Source organism: Myxocyprinus asiaticus, chromosome 21, assembly GCF_019703515.2.
Source record: "Myxocyprinus asiaticus isolate MX2 ecotype Aquarium Trade chromosome 21, UBuf_Myxa_2, whole genome shotgun sequence".
NCBI classification, from domain to species: domain Eukaryota; kingdom Metazoa; phylum Chordata; class Actinopteri; order Cypriniformes; family Catostomidae; genus Myxocyprinus; species Myxocyprinus asiaticus.
Window position 1 is genome coordinate 25,524,358 of NC_059364.1, and position 21,658 is coordinate 25,546,015.

Sequence of the window (21,658 nt, forward strand, 5' to 3'; positions counted from 1 at the left end):
GCACTATGAACTAACATGAACTTAACAGTGAAAAAATTAGTTTTTATTGACTAACATTAACAAAGATTAATAAATGCTGTAAAAATATATGGTTAATTGTTTGTTCATGATACCTAATGCATTAACTAATGTTAACGAATGGAACCTTATTGTAAAGTGTTACCAAGTGAATTATAAAATAATCTCACTCACATAACTGAGCCAAACTGTCTGTTACAGGACAGATCATAGTCAAAGAGACCCGATTTCAGATATTACTGCATTTTGCCTTTCCAGGCCAGCACTGCACTACACTAATTCACATGTGAATTCATCCACATATGCAGACATACCACTCATAGGTTTGATGTCATCCCTGACATACTGTATGTTCTTCTTGCAGTCCCCCGGACAGCCAGCCTGACAGCCACACGGCTTTGAAATCTCCCATCTCTGTGACCAGCCCCTGCAGGACCTCATCAGATGGCTTGGACTCTTTCAGCAGGCACTTTGAGAGTATTATGGAGTCACACCGTGCAAAGGGCACCTCCTACAGCAGTCTGGATAGTGAAGACATAACCCCCAGTGGCACACCAGTCTTCACTTTTGACTTCCCGACCCTCACGCCTGAGATCCAGAGCCAGATCTGTGAAAGTGCTAAGCAGATCATCGAACTGAGCTTTGCTCCTCTGGCTTGCCCCGAATCACCTGCAGTGTCTCATCCCAAAGAGTGTGCAACCTCTCAGGCCGATCTCTATGAAGAAGAGAGTAAATCCTGCAGTGGATCCTGCTCTGATAAAGCCCGTTGGCCTGATTCTGATGCAGATGCTGTCATAAGGTTAGTTGACATCTGGTGATACTTTTCATGAGGTGTCAAATACGTCATCAGTGCATGTCAGATATTTTATTCTCAAATTGCAGGCAATGTAAACACCTGTAAACCATCTTGCTATAATAAAGGATTAGAGGAATAATAATTGTGTAAATTATGCACATTAGAGGAGAAACAGCTGGCAGTGCAGAAATACACATGCAAACACTCTCTCAAACACAATATGTAAACTCATAACTGTCCTCAGCATAATACAAAGTCATATAGTTACTCTTAAAATGCAAAGACAGCTGCTTGATAACAGCTGGTTCTCACAGCCTCTGTAAATTAATTGTTTTGGCTTATTTGATTCTCCCAGTTGTTCACTCGAAATGACTATATTGGGCTTTAGCCTTTTACTGTAGAATAGGGTTACAGTGACAATCTGTAGTAGCCTACCACAAGAGGACAGTACTGAGCTATGGGAGTTTGCTACATTTGTTTATGCTGTACCAGATTGCAAGTTTGAAGGATTTTCTGGATGGTTTGTTCTGGCTTGGAATGAACTTCAGACACATTATCTCTCTGAGATGCTCTTGAATGTAGTGTGAACCGTATTTATTCGGCATTTTTTCCCCAATGGATGTCTTTGTATTTATATGTGGGGCTTACATCAAATCATATTCAGCTATCTGCACTACTTACATTATTTACCAAGAAATTATATAAGGATAAAGTTCCAAACTTAAACAACTTCTCCTTATGAATGTCTTTGTAAGGTCCTTGACTGACCCACAATCTCAGGGTCAGATTTGTGGTTAGGCCTATAATCTCTTACTATTTCCTATTTGCTGTGGAAATATCCTAGTGCAGCCTGCAGTCCTTAGTCTACACTCCAGACACAGATAAAATACATGCTTTTAACATAAGACTTTTGACTACATGGTCAGAAGCATGCAGCATGAGTGGGTTAAAAGCGCAGAATTTACAGTGTTTTGAAAGGACATTTTTAAATGTTGTGTCAGGTTTTTCTACAAGGATTTATAAGGTCTCCTACAATACGGACCATTGTTTGGATGTTTTATCTGAGCTTTAGTGTGGTTATTAAGAGGGACTGAAAGCTGACACTGTCTGCTTTGATACCTGGCTCATCAACTGCATTCCTTTTCCTGCCATGGGCCCCAGTATATCTGGAGCTTAGCCAGGCACACTTGGTCTCCATGGAGAGAGCAGATTAGCTTGCCGTGTGATTTAAAGGTTTAAAATAGAGTAGGAAACTATTACTGCTTCAACAGGGCTCTGTTTTTTCAACTGTCTATTTTTTTCATCTAAATGGTCAGTCATATTGAACATAGACATATGGGAGGGACAAAGTAACAAGGCAAGACAAAGAGAGGAAGAGAGGGTTGGAGAGAAGGGAAAAGGGGGAGTAAACTGTTGTGTGACTGAAAGGAAATACAGACCATGTCCACCAGCAAAAAAATAACTCAGCTGACCAGAGGAGAGGAACACACACATATGCACCCATAAACACACACATGCAGGCAAACATAAGGAGGGAGCAGCCGGTGGGGAGAGAAAGAGAGCAAGACCAGTAGGACAGATGGACACTGATTGTACTAAGCCTCCTACGCTATCGGCACTAAAAGAGTTAGTGAAAGTTTTAAGTAGGTTAAGAAAATCTACTACAACGACGCAACAATAGTCCAGGGACTTTCAGAAGCAAAAGCCTTTTCAGATTAGTTTTCAGCAACAGGAGCTTCAAGAAAGGGTTAGAAAAAATGTGGAATGCTGGATGCTGTGATGAAAAGCAAGCTCATCTTGTCTTGGTATGTTAGATGTGAAGGGGCAGGGCTAGGGTGATGGCTCATTATGTGCTTTGCTGGGGAGGTGGGGCCTTGGAGGATAATTACATGTATGCCCCCCACCCTGCCATATACCGGTGAGTATAATAATTTGGATTCCTTATTAATTTTCTGTTTATATATCAGTGTGTATTGACAGATCGGATACAGAGTAAAAGTTCTTGAAGGGATAGTTCACTCAGAAATGACAATTTTATCATCATATTCTCACTCTCATGTTGTTTCAGTGCCATATAACTTTCTTCCATGAAACACAAAGGGTGATGTTAGATGCAGAATGTTAGTCTCATTCACCATTGACTTTCATTGCACCTTTTTTTTTCTCTCCATACAGTCAAAGTAAATGGTGACTGAGGCTTTCATTCTACCTAACTCCTTTAGTGTTCCACAAAAGAAAGTTAGAGAAAGTAAGTCATATGGGTTTGAAACAATGTAAGTGTGAGCAAATTATGTTAGGAAGACGGGGTGTGTGTTTAAAGAACCTGTTTGAAAGCTCGAAGTATTTTTGCAATCCGGTTTGGTGCCACAACAACACGTCACCTTTAAAAATGTAAGTATGTGAATTTAAGGGACTGACTCCTAGGTGAGTAATTCTCACAAAACCAGTCAAGAAAATGTTCTGATCCAATTTTACTCCAGAATTAAAAAAACAAATAATAAATTGTATTTTGCATATAGAATATGAAGCCCATTGTTAGGGCCATTAAGACTTTTAACATTGATGTTACAATGCAAAAAAAAAAAAAAAAATCTTGGCCCTTAAAGGGTTAGTTCACCCCAAAATGAAAATTCTCTCATCATTTACTCACCCTCATGCCATCCCAGGTGTGTATGACTTTCTTTTTTCTGCTGAACACAAAGGAAGATTTTTAGAAGAATCTCAGCTCTGTAGGTCCATGCAGTGCAAGTGAATAGTGTCCAGACCTTTGAAGCTCCAAAAAGGAGATAAAGTCAGCATAAGTGTTATACATTAGACTCCAATGGTGTAATACATGTCTTTTGAAGTGATCCAGTTGGTTTTGGGTGAGAACAGACCAAAATATAACTCCTTTTTCACTCTACGTCTTGCCATTGCAGTCTGTAAGCATGATCATGATTTCAAGCTCGATTACACTTCCTAGTGCTTGACGCATGCGCAGAGTGCTAGATAACGCTATAGGAAGTGTAATCAAGTTTGAAATCATGATCGCCAAGGAGACTGCTGTCAAGATGTACAGTGAAAAAGGGATTATATTTTGGTCTGTTCTCTCCCAAAACCAACTGGATTGCTTCAGAAGACATTTATTACACCATTGGAGTCTGATGGATTATGTTTATTACTGACTTAATCTGCTTTTTGGAGCTTCAAATGCCTGATTACCATTCATTTGCATTGTATGGACCTACAGAGCAGAGATATTCTTCTAAAAATCTTCCTTTGTGTTCAGCAGAAGAAAGAAAGATTCCCATGGAATGAGTGAGTAAATGATGAGAGAATTTTCATTTTTGGGTGAACTAACACTTTAATATAGGTGTAATTTTCTTGATGCAAAAAAAAAAAAAAAATGAGGACATTTCTAGTCTCCCCATAATTCAAATTGCTTAAAAAACATACTAAACGATGTTTTATTGAAAATGTAAAAATGCAGAATGTTTTTTGTGAGGGTTAGGTTTAGGGGTAGAGTTAGGGTTAGGGGATAGAATCTATAGTTCGTACAGTATAAAAATCATTATGTCTATGGAGAGTCCTCATAATGATAGCTGCACCAACATGTGTGTGTGTGTGTGTGTGTGTGTGTGTGTGTGTATTGATTTTTTTAAATACAAAGGACATTTTCTTGACAGGTTTAATGAGAATCACCCAGGTAGCTAACTTGCTGAATGGTGTTTGGTGGTTGGTTTTTCATAGTATTACAGGTTCAGTACTCTCTTTTGCTTTGTACAGTATACTGGATGTTACTTTATGCTGGAGTACAATTTGTTTCAGTGCATTTTAAGGTTTTCATGAGAGCCATTGTGGTCTTAGTTTAACAATGGATAGCTATGATCTATTTTCCATTAGGCTATTTCCATAAGCAGTCGATTATCAAGCCATGAAATTTTAATACAACTCAATGCAAGGCCTCGTAACATGATACTTGTTTATCTCTAAAATGCCAAATGATGTGAACTTTTTCCTCATTTGGTTTGTGAATCTTGTCATTCATCGTTAAAGGGATGTGTTTAAGGTTGTTCACAAAGCATTGGAATGCTCTAGAGATATCAGCACATGTGAGCTGACTGTTTACCCCTCTGCCTCCCTTTTTCATTTCAGCCCACTGATTATACTAGGTGGGTGTGTGTACATTCTCCTTTGTGAACGTGTCCACTAAGAAGCGTTTATTTATACGTCTAAAGGCATTTACAGCTGCATAACTTTGGCATTAGTCTTTGTCTTGCATTTTTCTCTCGTGCCCACACCAAACAAGTTGTGATCTGGGTGTTATGATACTGTATGTTTGTCATATTATTCTTATAATTACGATGAATACTTTTTAGCTATTCAGACACAGGTGTCTAAATATTCCAGCTAATGACTGGATATACAACAATGATTATGCAAAGGTGTGTCTGTTTGTCACTGTCACTTTGTAGTAGGACTTTACACATCCTAGAAGCCAAAAAAGTTATCTATTTTTCTTCCTGGTTTCTACTTCATGGTTGTATTTGTCCATTGTTTGTGGAATAAACAGTCTTCCCTCATGCCCCATCTTCAAGTCTCCTCCCCTGCCTTGTTTGTGAACTATCCGGTTGGAGGAGGTTGGGAATGGAGAACTTCGGAACAATCCACAGGCAGATAATACGGAGGGTTGATCTGTGGCAGGAGATTTTGGTGCTCTTACATCTAACTGACTTTGGAATGTGGTGGTTTAAAAGCAGAGTTGGGTCTCTGAGGTAGAGTAGTATGCTTTTTAAACACTTTTGTCTTTTTTTATAAATAGGGCAGCTCTTGTTTTGTTTTGTCAAAACTTTAATTAGGATGTCAAAGTTAGGCTTTACACTTGCATTTTTTATTTAAGACTAAATGAAATGTGTACATGTAATATTTGTACATAATAAGACAAGTTATACTTAAATCATTCTTTCCTCTTGCTATGGTTATGTGAATACAAGCTGATGTTCTTTATGTTTGTGCATGCAGTATACATATATGGTGTACCCATGTATGACAAGTTATGTATGATTTGCTTTAGGTTTTTTTTTTGTATAATACACAGAGGGGCAAAGGTGATTTACTGCATTCGTAATACTTTTTCATGTGTCATTGTTTAGTTATTAAACACTTTTTAGTTATTAGTATAAAACAAGAAATATTTTTTTCTCAGTAAATATTGTGGGTTGACCTGCTGGTAAAGAGTCTGTATGGGTAGATCAGATAGAATCTGTTTATATCACAACCATAAATAGACAGACTCAGAGATAAGAGATGGCAGGTAAACAAATGTAACCTCATTTGACTTGTTTGACAAACAGTCAGTATTCATACATGATTTAGTATGGATACATTTGTGTTGCTACTAGTAATAAGCGGTTACAGGAGCTATTTATTGTTTGATTATCATGTCATAACATCTGTGGTAAGATCGTTCAAGATGTGACCAGGAAAGCAGGTGCCAGTTGGGTTGATTTTAAAGGAATAGTTCATCCTGTCTGAATTTACCCACTCTAATGTTCCAAACCTGTATAACTATCTTTCTTCTGTAAAGGCAAACAGTGACATTTTCTGGGTTTTACTCATTGATCATTGAAAATCTCACTGGAGGGGAAAATTATCAGTAAAATATTATTCAAATTTCGGTCTGGTCCTCACACAAAGCTATCCAACCTAGTCTCATAGAATAAAGGTTACCATGACTACATTTTTGCAAACCAAGATTTATGTGCTGTTTCCACATTTTCCTGCAGTTTCCTGTTAAAAAGGAACACTAGAGGCACTACAACAACTGTGTGTTTTATTCACTTTCACACAAATCATGGGTACTATGGCTGTTTATGATTTTATAAACACTTATTTTTTGCTCTACTCACACACTGCAATGTTATGATATCAAAACACCTTTACATTTAAAAAAATGATACATTTTATAGCTTACATTACAGACCAACCTAGATTTACACACTTATTCCAGCGTGATTAACTTCCACGGTAGCTCACCTGATAAGAATGTTGGACTTTGGACCTGGAGACAAGCCTTGAGCCCAGCGAAGAATGCTCGAAACAAAAGTGAAAGTGACATAGAGGCCAAATGTCATGCTTGCTTCAGTAAATGTGCTTTTAATGTCAATTTTGCTTTTAAAACACTATCAGTTAGGCTTAGGTGTTTGTTTAGGGTAAGGATGTCTGTTTTGTTCAACTCTCATTGTATTTTTGAACACTATTGCTTAGGTTATGTTAACGTTTTAGGTTAGGAAGGTATGTTTTACTCATTAAGACATCCATCTAATATTCACTTTAAAAACCTTGTCTGATTACAACATAATTTCACTCGCTTTTGGCGCCCCCCGCTGGACACTTGACTGGGAAACTGCAGCCAAAAGTGTATTGAAGCACGTCATTTTGGTTTGAAATTTTTTTTCCATTGTCATATACATTTCATGAGATCAGGTTAAAGCTATCACATGGCTTCAGATGACTTGGATATAGCGCCCAGGTCATATGGACCACTGTTATGATAATTTTATGGTGCTTTTTTGTTATTTTGGAGCTTGTCAGGCCCAGTCCTTGTTCACATTTTTTACATGGAAATATGTAGCCAGGATATACTTAAAAAAGTCACTGTTTTCTTTTCACAGAAGAAAGAAAATCATTCAGGTTTGGAATGACATGAGGGCAAATAATGACAAATTTTCATTTTTGGGTTTCCTGTTCCTTTAAGAGTGATAAACACAGACACACACACACACACACACACACACACACACACATCAGACCTAAACAGCAAATATCATGGTCGCATTTCATGTAGGTGTCATACATATTTGTGCTGTATTTTTCTTCCAGAGAGAGGCCATCACGGCCTGTGTCCGAGTCTGATCCAGATGTGGCTGAACAATTGGCTCTGGACAGTACTGAAACTCTAGCCAATGGCAATAAAGCTGACCTCAAGGCTGCTAAACGGCTGGCCAAACGCTTGTACAATCTCGATGGATTTAAGAAGTCAGATGTGGCACGACACCTGAGCAAGAAGTGAGGATCATTTTAATCTTGAATAAATATTCAGAATCTTATATATTCATTTTAGTTCCCTGTGGAGTCAAGTTCTCTTGGATAATAGTAAACACAAACGTAAAGTGTCACACTTGTAAAAGTGCTTCTATTTTGCATTTTTCTAATTTAATACAGTTTTTTATTCTTAATAATTGGTACAGTATGCCCACCTTTTATCTGAATGATCGGCATGTATTCGAGTTATCATGTTAAAAACTTGATGATCCATGTTATGCCCGCACGATTTGAGAATATTTTAAAGAACAACTTTTATACTTTAATGGAAGCAAGAGAAAAAAATAACATTTAATACAGAATAATATATATTTCTTATTCATTTTATGTCATAACATTGCTTTGTTTTAAAATTTTCTAAATCCGTAACCATTTTAAATTAGATTGAAATTTAAATTCAATTTTAAATCCCAGATTTTCACTAGTGGTCTCAAACTTTTGAACTGCACTGTATATAATTACCAAAAGCCTCAGTTTCTAATGCTTTTTTTTTTCTCTCAATGTACTTCTACAGCAATGATTTCAGTCGCATGGTTGCAGAGGAGTATCTGAGTTATTTCAACCTTTCAGGGATGAGAGTGGATCAAGCACTGAGGTGAGAGCTAGGAGAGCCAAAAACAAGATCTATTCAAACAGGTTTAGTTAAGTAAATATTTGCCTTTAGTTTTTTTCAAAAGCAAATATTTGCCTTTTCCTCTTTTTGTCTCCTAGAGTGTTTTTAAGAGAGTTCGCCCTAATGGGCGAGACACAGGAGAGGGAGCGAGTACTGTCCCATTTCTCTAGAAGATACCTCCAGTGCAACCCAAACACAATACCAAATGAAGGTAATCTATATGTACAGCGCCAGCACAGTGTGTGAATAAATGTGCATTTGTTGTGCATCTGAAGTGTATTTGAATTTTAAACACTAGGGGGTGCTCCTGCTCTGTTTCTGGGTGAACTAACTGGAGTTGTGTCTCTGTGTTTCAGACAGTGTTCACACATTGACTTGTGCTGTGATGCTGCTCAACACTGATCTGCATGGTCATGTGAGTGTGGGAATTGTACTGTGCATCTGATGTCGCATATACACAGTTAATAAACAATGAGAAAACAAAAAAAATGGATCTTTAAAGGTGATTGACCTTATTCACGAAACACAAGCAGAAAAAAAATCTTTGTAAATCCATTCTTACATAAATTGTCTCATTAAACTGAAGTCAATAATTTACATAAGAGTGGTTCTGCATTAGATTTAATACACATGTTTATTATTCTCCTGTTTCTTGAATAAGGCCAGTTGTGTGTAATTTTTTATGTTAAAATACACAGTGACGACTATTAGTAAGCTATCAAAACATTGCTCTGTTTGTTTGAGCATCCCGATCAGCCCAACATAGCAACACTGGCTCAACCAATGCTGTGTGTTTGGAGCGGAACTATCTTGGAGTGTTCAGAAAATCTGTTTGAAAAGTCAAAATTTTTGCAGTTCTCTTTGGTGATGATAGTGGTACAGAAATTACACATTTCACCTTTATATGAGCATTATTTTTCTGGAGAGAAAGCTAAAGAAGGAGCTGGTTAGGATAAAGCAACTGTATTTTTATGTTGGTTTTTTATTCCCTGAGTTGCTCACCACACTAGGGGCATGAGAAGGAGTGCTGGTTTTACAGTCAGGAATAAAAGTAGAATTTATCCATAAGTGTAGTAGTATGAACTTTTCTCATGGAAAGCACTATTTATTAATTAATTTTTATTTTTTATTTTTTTTGCTGCACAAAATATTAACACTTTTACTGCCCTCTGTGGAATTAGTTTTGTAACTGTTGTTGTGCGCACAGAGACTGTAAAATAGTTCAGTGCATCAGCTGACAGTTAATTTTCATGCTGTTATCTCATCTTCCTCAGAATATTGGAAAGAGGATGTCCTGCACACAGTTCATTAATAACCTGGAGGGGTTGAATGATGGACAAGACTTCCAAAAACATCTTCTCAAGGTTTGTAGGGTTTTTACAGATAGCCTGTGTGGGCCTTAATCTATCCATTTGTATTTAAAGCAGTGTTTTTCAACTGGTGGGTAGCAGGTCTGCTTTGATAGAGTCATGGAAAATGTGCAAAAACAATTCTAAATGCAAATAATAATATATAAGATAACAAAATAAATAAGCGTATCAACTTTTAAAAGGGTGGAATAAGCACTTCCCATATATATTGTTGTTGATGTCAAATCCTGTGTGTCCAATCAAAGTCTATACATTTTGCTGTATATTCATCAATCACTTAGAAGCTTCCCAGGCAGATGCCAAAATGGTACAATGATACAAAACTATGTAAAGTAAAAGAAAATTTGCCATATACAGCATTAAATAAGGGATTCCTTGCAGGATTAACTTGGTTTGTATCAACCACCATATGTTTTATTAGGTAAATTATTATCTTAATAACTAAAGCAGTGTCTTTAGTTAATAATTATAATAAATGCTGTAGGAAATTATTGTTTACTTTTGTTTGATAAACAATTTTGGGACTGTGTTTGGTTGCCACTTGATATTCAGTGTAAACGATAGGATAGGATTGGATTGGATAGGATATGTTAGGATAGGACAGGTTAGGATAGGATAGGATAGGATAGGATAGGATAGGATAGGAAAGGACACGACGGTTATGGAATACGATAGGATAGGATGGGACAGGATGGGATAGGATAGAACCAGACAGGGATGGAATACGATAGGATAGGATAGGATAGGACAGGACAGGGATGGAATACAATAGGATAGGATAGGACAGGGATAGAATTGAATAGGATAGGATAGGATAGGATAGGATAAGATAGGATAGGATAGGATAGATAGGATAGGACAGGATAAGATGGGTTGGGATGGGATGGGAGAGGATAGGACAGGGATGGGATGGGATGGGATAGAATAGGATAGGATAAGATAAGATGAATAGGATAGGATGGGATGGGATGGGATGGGATGGGATGGGATAGGATAGAATAGAATAAGATAAGATGGATAGGATAGGATAGGACAGGATAGGATAGGATAGGATTGGCTGGGATAGAATAGGTTAGGATAGGATGGTTTGGGATGGGATGGGATGGTAAAGGATAGGATAGGATAGGAAAGGACATTGATGGGATGAGATGGGATGGGATGGGATGGGATAGGATAGGATTATTTATCCCTTCGGGGAAAATCGAGGTATTACAGCAGTTGACATAAATCACAAAATAGGAAATAACAATAAATACAATACAAAATAAAAGGATCAGATAGGATAGGATGGGATGGGATAGGAGAGGAGAGGATATAATAGGATAGGACAAGGATGGGATAGGATAGGATAGGATAGGCTAGTACAGGATAGGACAGGGCAGGACAGGACAGGATGGGTAGTATAGGATGGGTAGGATAAAGTAGGATTGGATAGGATAGGATAGGATAGGACAGGGTATGATATGATATGATATGATATGATATGATATGATATGATATGATATGACATGATATGATATGACATGATATGATATGATATGATATGATTATTTATCCCCTAGGGGAAAATCAAGGTATTACAGCAATAGACATAAATCACAAAATAGGAAATAACGAAAAATATGATACAAAATAAAAGGATCAGAAAGGATGGGATGGGATAGGAGAAGAGAGGATACAATAGGATAGGACAAAGATGGGATAGGATAGGATAGGATAGTACAGGATAGGACAGGACAGGACAGGATGGGTAGTATAGGATGAGTAGAATAAAGTAGGATAGGAAATGATAGGATAGGATATGACAGGGTATGATATGATATGATATGATGGGATGGGATTGGATAAGATAGGACAGGACAGGGATGGGATGGGATGGGATAGAATAGGATAAGATAAGATGAATAGGATAGGATGGGATGGGATGGGATGGGATGGGATAGGATAGGATATAATAAGATAAGATGTATAGGATAGGAAAAGGTAGAATAGGATAGGATAGGATGGTCTAGGATGGGATAGGATGGTTTGGGATGGGATGGGATAGGATAGGATAGGATAGGAAAGGATAGGGATGGGATGGTATAGGATAGGATGAGATGAATAAGATAGGATAGGATGGGATGGGATAGGATAGGATGGGATAGGATATGATTAAAATCGAGGTATTACAGCAGTAGACATAAATCACAAAATAGGAAATAACAATAAATACAATACAAAATAAAAGGATCGGATAGGATGGGATGGGACTGTATAGGAGAGGAGAGGAGAGGAGAGGATGTAATAGGATAGGACAAGGATGGGATAGGATAGGATAAGATAGTATAGGATAGGTTAGGATAGGCTAGTACAAGATAGGACAGGACAGGATAGGACAGGATGGGTAGGATAAAATAGGATGGGATAGGATAGAATTATTAATCCCCTAGGGGAAATAGAGGCATTACAGCATTAGACAAAAATCACAAAATAGGAAATATTAATATATACAGTACAAAATAATACAATACAATAAAAAAATATAGTGAAAGAAAAGAAATACATTTTAAATTGTAGATATGTTTGGAGAAATTAACTCTTGTACATTGAAATTGTGGTAGAATCTTGATCACCTTCAGGGGTGTCAAACTCGGTTCCTGGAGGGCCACATTTCAGCAGAGTTTAGTTCCAACCCTAATTAAACACACCTGAAGCAGCTAATCAAGGTCTTCAGGAGTGCTTGAAGATTACAAGGAGGCATTTTGGAGCAGGGCTGGAACTAAACTCTGCAGGGCTGCGGCCCTCCAGGAACTGAGTTTGACACCCCTAGCATAACATCCCATCATAATATTGCACTAAATGTACACTCTGCCTGTATTTAATGATTTTTTGTCACTGTGGTGTTCACCGCGACACAGTTCAGCAGTTTAACTAAAATCAGTAATTAAGGGGATTTCAGTAGCAGCTGATGTCAATGAACTTGCCATGTTCCAGTGTGCTGGTGCTCGGGTTTGTCTATTTTAGTCCCTCCTCTAGGATTACAGGGCACACTGCACAAGAATAATGGCCACATGATGACCGCACCTGAACCATTCCGCTGATATGTGCTTTACAATCACAGAGAGCATTTCAAGCGTTCGGTCCTCCCACTCTCCCACCACCTCTCTCTCTCCTCTGGCCATCTTTCTCCCTCATCCCTCGCTCTCTCCTCCACCCTCTCACTCTGTGCCTTGCTCTATTCTATCTCCACCCCCCTCTCTCTAGCCATTTAACTATTTGACATATTGCTCTTTGTTTCACCCTATAATCTGCAAAAACTTACTCTGCTGAACTATACTTATCCCTGTCTGTCTAGATAATTTCAATATCTATATAATCCTTCCTATCTCAGCCCTTTGCTGACAATGGTATCCTACTTCTTTCTTTTTCTCAGCTTCTCTGTTCTTCTTTCCCTCCTCCTAACACTATGTGAGTATGTGGGGGCCACGCATTTGCTGAATAAAAAAACAGTCTGCCTAATAAGTTTCTGGGAATGAAACATTGATATCAGTAATATTTCACCCAAAAATGAAAACTCTATTATTATGTACTCACGCTTATATATTTCCAAACCTGTTTGACTTTCTCTCTACCGTGGAACACAAAAGTTGAATTTTTGAGGAATATCTTGGTGACTCTTTTCCATATAAAGAAAGTAAAAGGAGACTGGGTCACTCAAGCTCCAAAATGAAAAGAAAGCATTATAAAAGTATCATAAACAGAGTCCATATGACTTTATTTTAAGTCTTCTAAAGCCACGTGACAGGTTTGTTTTGAGGAACTCAAAATTAACTTCCCCAAAGCTCTGAAACTCTTGCCCAACTGTCATTGACATTATTATGGCCATATTTAATTTGAGAGCTACAGCGAAGTTTAAGATTTTCACTAAATAGCTTTTTAAATTTCAGTCTGTGCCTCACAAAATCTGTCATATAACTTCAGAAGACATACGCTGTATGACCAAAAATATGCAGACACCCTCTTTTAATTAACAAGTTTGGTTACTCCATTAATTTCAGTGAAGACAAATTATAATGCTTCTCCATACAATGGCATTCTAAGGCATTGTGTGCTTCCAAGTTTTTTGTGCCCTTTTCTATTTCAGCATGACAATGCCCCTGTGCACAAAGCGAGGTCCATAAAGAAATGGTTTACTGCATCTGTTGTGGAAGATTTGACTGGCCAGCACAAAGCCCAGACCTGAACCCTTTTGAACATCTTTGGGGTGAATTGGAATGACCCAACATCAGTGCCTCACCTCACTGATGCTCTTGTGTCTGAATGGGAGCAAATCCTTGCTGCCTTGTTACTACATACAGTATATCGGAAAGCCTTCTCAGAAGAGTAGAAGCTGTTATTGCAGCAGAGAGGGTTGAATGGACTACTTTTTGGATAATCTTATGTTGCTTTATTGTCATGTTGGAGCTTGACAAACCCTGTTCCCTTTCACTTTTATTAAATGAAAAAGAGTGGCCAGGATAATCTTCAAAAATTCAGCTTTTGTGTTCAACAGAAATAGAAAGTCATACGAGTTTGGAATGACAGAATTTTCATTTTGGATGAACTATTTTTTAAGCGTTATCTTGAGTTGCTCAGATATCCCTTCCAATATTTTGGTTCTTTTGGCCCCCTTTTTCATCTTCTTCCCTCTTTCTGCCCAAAATGACAACAGGTTTTGGGGTTAAATATAGCACAGAGAGATGGCAGCTTAGAGATGTCTGGTAGCCAACAGGTTAGGCTCTCTGTGCCTGTGTGGTTCACGACTGTTAAGGGCCATGTGTGATGCCTGTCTTTATGCCAGCAACAGCAGGGTAGCAGGGAGAACAGATGGGAATTTGGCTGCCACAGGCCTCCCACTGAAATAAGGGTTTTGTCATGTTATTATAATAAATGCGTTACAAATTGCTTATTCTCTCGCCCTCTGTCTCTCCTCTCTCTCTTTCTCTCTCTCTCTTTTGTTTCCTGTCTTTCAATTAGCAAATTGTTTTCCTGTTTTTTTTCCCACTCAATTGTGTAAACAGCATAATTCCTTTTTATCTCCCATGTTGAGATTAATGAGGATGTGCATCAGTGCAAACTGTATTATGTTCCTCCCACTGGTCCCTACACAACTTACAGCACAGAGCTGTGAAATGCTGTTTGGGATTGGCTTCATAAAGAAGATCCATATGTAACTCTTTTCCACAGAATCTTTGTGAATGTACTGATCTTCACCGGGAGCCATTTTCTTCCTGAACAACATCTTATATAATTAAGCAATGAGGTACGAGAGGTCATGCTATTTTGTAAACATGTGCAGTAAAAACACTAAATCAATACTTGTTGTGACTACCCCGTGCCTTTAAAACTGCACAGATTCTTATTGATACAGTTGAGCACAGTTTTTCTTGGTTGTTGGCAGATAGGATGTTTCTTGGAGAATTGGTCACAGTTCTTCTATCTATTTAGGCTGTCTCAATTGCTTCTGTCTCTTCATGTAATCTCAAACTGACTCGATGTTCAATGGGGGGCTCTGTGGGGGTCATGCCATCTGTTGCAGGGCTCCCTGTTCTTCTATTCTATTCTATTTGCAAAAGGAATGTTCAGGAGTTTAAAATGTATATTTCCTATTGACACACTAAAGCTATAGATAAAAAATAACCATCTTAAGACAAATGTTTTTGTGAAACATCTAATGTGCTTAAGACTTTTGCACAGTACTATATACTGTGGAAGTTTACCCCGCTAGATTTTATTTCCTTATTTCCAAACCCGGAAATGTGAAAAAGATCTATTATAAAATGGATAGTTATTGTCTTGGATGCCGAATGATCATTTCAGTGCACCAGTCATCTGGTAACATCTATGATGCAAAAAAACTATTCACCATATTACTGCCCTTCACTCATAGTGAATCATTATTTTTGTTGCAAAGCAACATTCTGTCATGTCAGAGACTATGGCTGTGTCCGAAAACAGAAAAATGCAGCCTTCGGAGAGTGAATACGGAGATAGGAAAAGAAAAAGTTTGTACGTCCAAATCCAATGTTCGTGTCACATCCTGGGTCTGTTCCAAAACCTAGTGAGTTTCCTTCTGAGGCAGCATTTTAAGACATCATAGGCATGCTCCCGACGCAAAGGACATTCCAAAAGGTAGGTGTCTTAATTATGCTGCCTCATAAGATATCTTGTTTTGCCAAATTCTAAGGTATCATCATATGTATCCTTCCCCAGGTAGGCGATCCCAGAATGCACCACAATGAGCTTGGTGGAAAAATAAATCCTAGATGGCGGACAAAACGAGAGAAATGTGCGCTGCGCATGAGGAGTGCTATTTGAATGATGCCTTCTTTGTAGAGCATTCCAAATTGGTCTCTTATGAGGCATCATTTCAGTTAGGATGCTGCCATAGAAGACAGCTGCCTATGTAGGCAGGAGACAGCAATGCAGCTTACAAAGTTTTGGAACATTCCCCTTGTCTGCTGAGATACCTTTATCTGATCGATTTTTGAAGGCAGCATAGATCCTTCGCTGCCTGTGTAATCCTACAATCCTGTGTGTGCGGTTCCACAGCGGTTGAACTGAAGAAAAAATTGGCAGCCAAAACTCTCTTTATTTTGTTTTAGATTATTAGAGCTTTGTGGTTCGGTTGGACTGAATGAATGCTGGTATCCTAGCAACGATGTGACAGTGCTGCCTCGGAAGTCTGTCCAAAACCAGTACCTTCATACGCAAATGCTGTATGTTAAGTCATTGACTGATAGGTCAGTGAGGCAACGAGGCAGCTACCTTAGGATTCAGACCCAGCTTTAACTTCTAGCGCACTACTAAATTTGGGCACTACTAAATTTGTTTTGATTTAAACAGAATAAAAGCAATTAGGTACTCACAGCTGTGCTTTATTATAAATATTGTCAGGGCTGAAGGGGTTGCTGCACATCGTGCCTAACAATACCCTTCAGTGATGACTGTATTTACAGTGTAGTCTGGCCTCTCGTACCTTAAAATTTAATCCTGTATTGACCAATCAGAGTACAGGATCGGAACTGTCCTTATATAATAGTAACAGATATGTTACAAAACAATGTTTTCACTGTGTAAATCACTGCCAGGCACCTATAGAATAACGTTCTGTTATTATTTACATGTCAATGATTACTTTACCAATTAACATTCAAGACCGGAAATATCCATTTTTATAATCGAAAATTTAACTGAGCTGCAATGCCTTCATTACTATGTCCTTCATACACCATTTATATTGTAGCTGTTTGTACTTATGGATGTATTCCATTTCCTAGTTGTGTTTGGCTTGTCCAAGCTGTTTCCAATCCCTTTGATTCAGGCTTTATTATGGGATATCCCAGGTGTCTGTGCAATCTGAACTACTGGCATCTCTTTGTGGTATGATGGACAAATCAAGCCCCTTTTGTGTTCTGACATGAGCTGATAAAACCTCCTTCTGCTCACCTCAGTCCACCCTCACTGGGATGACTGCTGGCTGCCTGGTGACAGGGGCCAAATAAAAGCAGGTCATGTTTGTATAAAGTTAGACTCAGACTATGGGACACCCAGTGTCCAAGAGCTCTGTGAGAGAGGAAAAAGAGAGCAAAGAAAAAAAAAACCTTACTTAAGTCCACCGAACCTTATAAGATACTTTCCATAAAGGGGTACAAAATAGGGCCTGATGCACTAAAAAATGAAGTACATTTTTTTCAGCAAAAGGTCAACCAACCTCATGAAGTCAAACTACATATTACGTATGAGCTGTTTTATTTTCTGCACATTTTATATATGAGGTATGCAATTTTGCAACCCTATTACCACAATTTGGGACATGTCTAAATACAATTTAAAAACTTTTTTTAAATTGTGATTTTGCCATTTTCTGGTAATTAACATTAAATAAACATAAAAATTAAAATGATAAAAATTAACAAAAATTACATTGTTTATTTAAAACTAGCACTTTTCATGCATAATTGTATGTTAAATAATAGGGTAAACCTTTACAATAAGATTATATTTGTTAACATTTGTTAACTAGATTAGTTAACATGAACTAACAAAGAACAATACTTCTATAGCACCTATTAATCTCGGCTAATGTTTATTTTAACATATAGTAATTTATTTATTTTTATTTGTCAATGCATTATAAACTAACATGAACTAACAATGAACCATTCTATTTTTATAATTACTATTAATCAAGATAATTCTGTAAAAATATTTTGTTCATTGTTAGTTCATTGTATCTAATGGATTTACTAATGGTAACTAATAGAACCTTATTGTAAAGCCTTACAAATAATACTTTAACTAACATATCTAATAGTTGTCACAACAAAAAACATGAGATTTGTTTCCCTAATGCTTTAAAAAAGAAGTAAAGGGACTCCAAAGTGTACCATATTCGTGGAAAGTACATATAGTCTGATAAACAATACTGTTGATGGACTTAAATTTGATAATAACTTAATACTTATTTTACTGAGTGTAAGCATCCGATCAGAATTATCTTGGTAATAGATTACGGAAACAAGCTAATTGTGGATGTTCAACAAACCAATGTTAAATTCTGTATACTGAAAATGAGAGTGTGTTGAGAGCCCTGTAAACTGATTGACATTCACAGGAGGGTGGGTTCAGCGATTATTCAAGTGTCGTGATTTGTCAGTCATGCTGGGAGAAGGGTACATCAATTGTGAAGGAGAGGGAGAGAGAGAGAGGGAGAGAGAGAGAAAGTGAAAGAGATCAGGCGAGATTGTGAATGCAAGAGAGAGAAGGGAGGATGAGATCTCCTCCCTCACAAGATCTCATTCTCACCATACAGCCCATTTTTTTTTTTTATCTGCATCACGGAGGAGGCAAAAGACTGTGAGCTGAAGAAGAAAGGGAGCACAGAACAAGGGCTCGGAAGCCAAACCTCTATTGTTCTTTCAGCTGTGCAGCAAAGCTGTGTTTTGTGTAAGCAATAAATCGATGCAGAGAGGGCAGACGCACATGAAGGTGTGAAACATTCTGCAAATTGGATAAGAGGTGTGAGGATACTGGCAGAAAGAGGGAGGGAGAGATGAAAGAGAAATGTGGAAAACTTCTAATACATTCAACGTTTTGGCGTGGAAAAGAGAAAACTACATAAAGCAACGGGATTATCTTGTTTCTTGTTTGGTGCTCTCTTTCTGTATATTTATCCCTCTTGTCTCTCACACGTTTGATGTCTATTTTTCTGTCCCAGAGGGGGACATCTGGTGATGTCACAGTTGGTGAAAATTTTAGGATGCCAGTTTTTAGAGTGGGTGGACGTCAGACACTTTTAGTCTGTTCCCTGCATGAGCGCATTTGTGTTTATTTTGTGCATTTGCTTTAACGATGTCCATATTTCTACATCTGCGCTCTTCTCTCCAATTATCTGCTTCCACCATCTCTGTCCTCGTGAGCCATCTGCACAACACTTGCGAGTGTGTCAGAGTGCGTTGGTGAATGCGTGTAGGTGTGATTATCCCAAGGATGTCTACAAGGAAACAACTGGATGCTGGCAGCAGATTCTGCAGATCTTTCTTGATCATCTTTGGCAACTCACTCAAAGCAGAAAGTTTGATGCAAAATGGCACGGGTGCAATTTGCAGTGGCTTAGCAATGGTTTTACATGCATAATGAATAGGAATGGATCCATAATGCAAGAGCTGAAGGCCTGATGCCTATGTGACACTCTCAAGGATCTCCCAAAGAGCTTCACCACTGCCAAAGACTTTGGATCCGCCACTGTCATTTGACATGCTCTTTGAACTCGTCTTTTCTACCTGTCTGTCTTGGAGTCTTCACTCCTCTTGTGGAGCTTCTTTTAACAGAATTAGTGTTCCAGCTGTTTAATCTTCAGTCACTACTTCTGTGGACCTGTGGACCATTTCTATTGTTTCCTCATTTGTGGATTTCTAAAAAGCCATTGTACGGCTTATCTAACAAAATAATGATCAGTGTAAACAGTATTCACTCTACCGGCCGTCTGCGGTCTCGTTCTCTGTGCTCTGTGCGATGTGGACGGGATTTTAGTGTGATGGACCCATTCCGCTACACCAAAGCCCCCCGATCGCGCTCCTTAAAGCCACTGGACTTTCCCGATCTGCTGGGCAAAGTGCAAGATGGCCAAAATCATCCACAAACCCGCAAGAAAAAAGAAAAGGTAATCTTTGTGGGGAACTGCAAGTGGATGATTTGCCCATGGTAATTGAAAAAGTCTGATTGGAATGAAAAATTGATGGGCTAATGGTTTTCCTTCTCCATCTGAGCATCTAATGATGTTTGGGTTATTGTTTCCATGAGATTGAAGTCAAAATACTATGGTCTGCAACACCCGGTTCATTGTTATTGCTAACTTTCAGGTGCTATTTTTAGCTAAATCAGTGGGATGTTTGAGTACACCCACACCCACACATATACACTCACAGAACAAATGTTGATGGGTTTTTGTGATTAATGGTGTTTTGTTCCCTCTTTTAACAGGCTCTTTACAACTCTATCAAAAATGAAAAACTTCAGTGGACAATGTAAGTCAGATCTTTTCCCCTAGTAGATCCTTAACAATGCATCTTCAATCCAATGTCATCCAAAATACTTTAGTCTGATTATATGCCTCAGAATGTGTTTATTTATTGATATGAAGGAATATACAAGCCAAAAGGGAAAATTCTGTCATCATTTACTCACCCTAATGTTGTTCCAAACCCATATGACTTTCTTCCATGCAACACAAAAGATGTTTGGCAGAAAGACGATCTCAGTCGCCATTCACTTTCATTGTATGGAAAAAAGAAGCAAAGAAAGACAATGGTGACTGAGGCTATCTATCCCTTACTTTCTGCCTAACATCTCCTTTTTTGTTCCATGGATGAAAGAAAGTCATATGGGTTTGGAACAACATGTAAATCATGACTTTTGTTGAATAATTAATTTACATTTTTGGGTGAACTATCCCTTTATAAGGTAATTATATTGCTTTAGATGCTAAAAGGGCCTCTAAACCATCCAAAGAGTGCTGAAGTTGTGTTTATGACTCGCGCTTTCCAGATTTTGTCGCCATGGTTACGGCAAGTTGCCTCTTCATTATTACAGGTTGACATCTTTGGCTAATGCTCAGACTTAAACACACCATTGTTCTTTCTCACTACAAATCACTTTATTGTCACACAACCATATACACAAGTGCAACAGTGGGTGAAAGTCTTGGGTGCAGTTCCAATCAACATAGCAGTAACGACAGTGATGAGACATATACCAGTTTACAATAAACATCAGATTAACACAACACAATTTACATATCTAATATACAGTACACATAAATACACAACACAATATACAAATAATAATATACAATGTACAGTATACAATACACAATATAGAATACACAGTATACAATAAAAATAGAATATATAAAATATACAGTATGTTGTATTGTGCTGTATTGACATTCAGGCTGTCGGTTGATAGTCAGTTGCCAGTGTGTTGTTAGGAGAGAATTTATTTATAACAGTCCAGTGTGAGATATAAGATTATAAGATTAATAAAGTGCAGTGCTGATGTATATTGATCATGAGAGATCAAGAGTCCAAAAGTCTGATTGCTTGGGGGAAGAAGCTGTCATGAATTCTGTTTATGTATGAATGAGAAAAGAACGAGAGATTGTTTTATTCTCTTTCATTCACCAGTAGTTATTTCATCTTCAACGATCCCAATGTCCCCACACTCTCTCTTCACATCTCCTCCACTCCTTCTCTG

At 38.0% G+C, this 21,658-nt stretch overlaps 1 protein-coding gene across 1 annotated transcript in view; it reads left to right on the plus strand.

Annotated features, from left to right (window-relative positions):
• Nucleotides 1-2,442: 2,442 nt before the first annotated feature.
• LOC127411866 (PH and SEC7 domain-containing protein 1-like) overlaps nt 2,443-21,658 on the plus strand; it is a 40,992-nt gene continuing 21,776 nt past the window's right edge. The window contains exons 1-7 of the mRNA XM_051647706.1: nt 2,443-2,732; nt 7,676-7,861; nt 8,412-8,492; nt 8,609-8,721; nt 8,867-8,925; nt 9,785-9,874; nt 20,387-20,430. Of these exons, the coding sequence (XP_051503666.1) occupies nt 2,653-2,732; nt 7,676-7,861; nt 8,412-8,492; nt 8,609-8,721; nt 8,867-8,925; nt 9,785-9,874; nt 20,387-20,430 (653 nt within the window). The 5' untranslated portion in view covers nt 2,443-2,652. The remainder of the gene's footprint in view (nt 2,733-7,675; nt 7,862-8,411; nt 8,493-8,608; nt 8,722-8,866; nt 8,926-9,784; nt 9,875-20,386; nt 20,431-21,658) is intronic.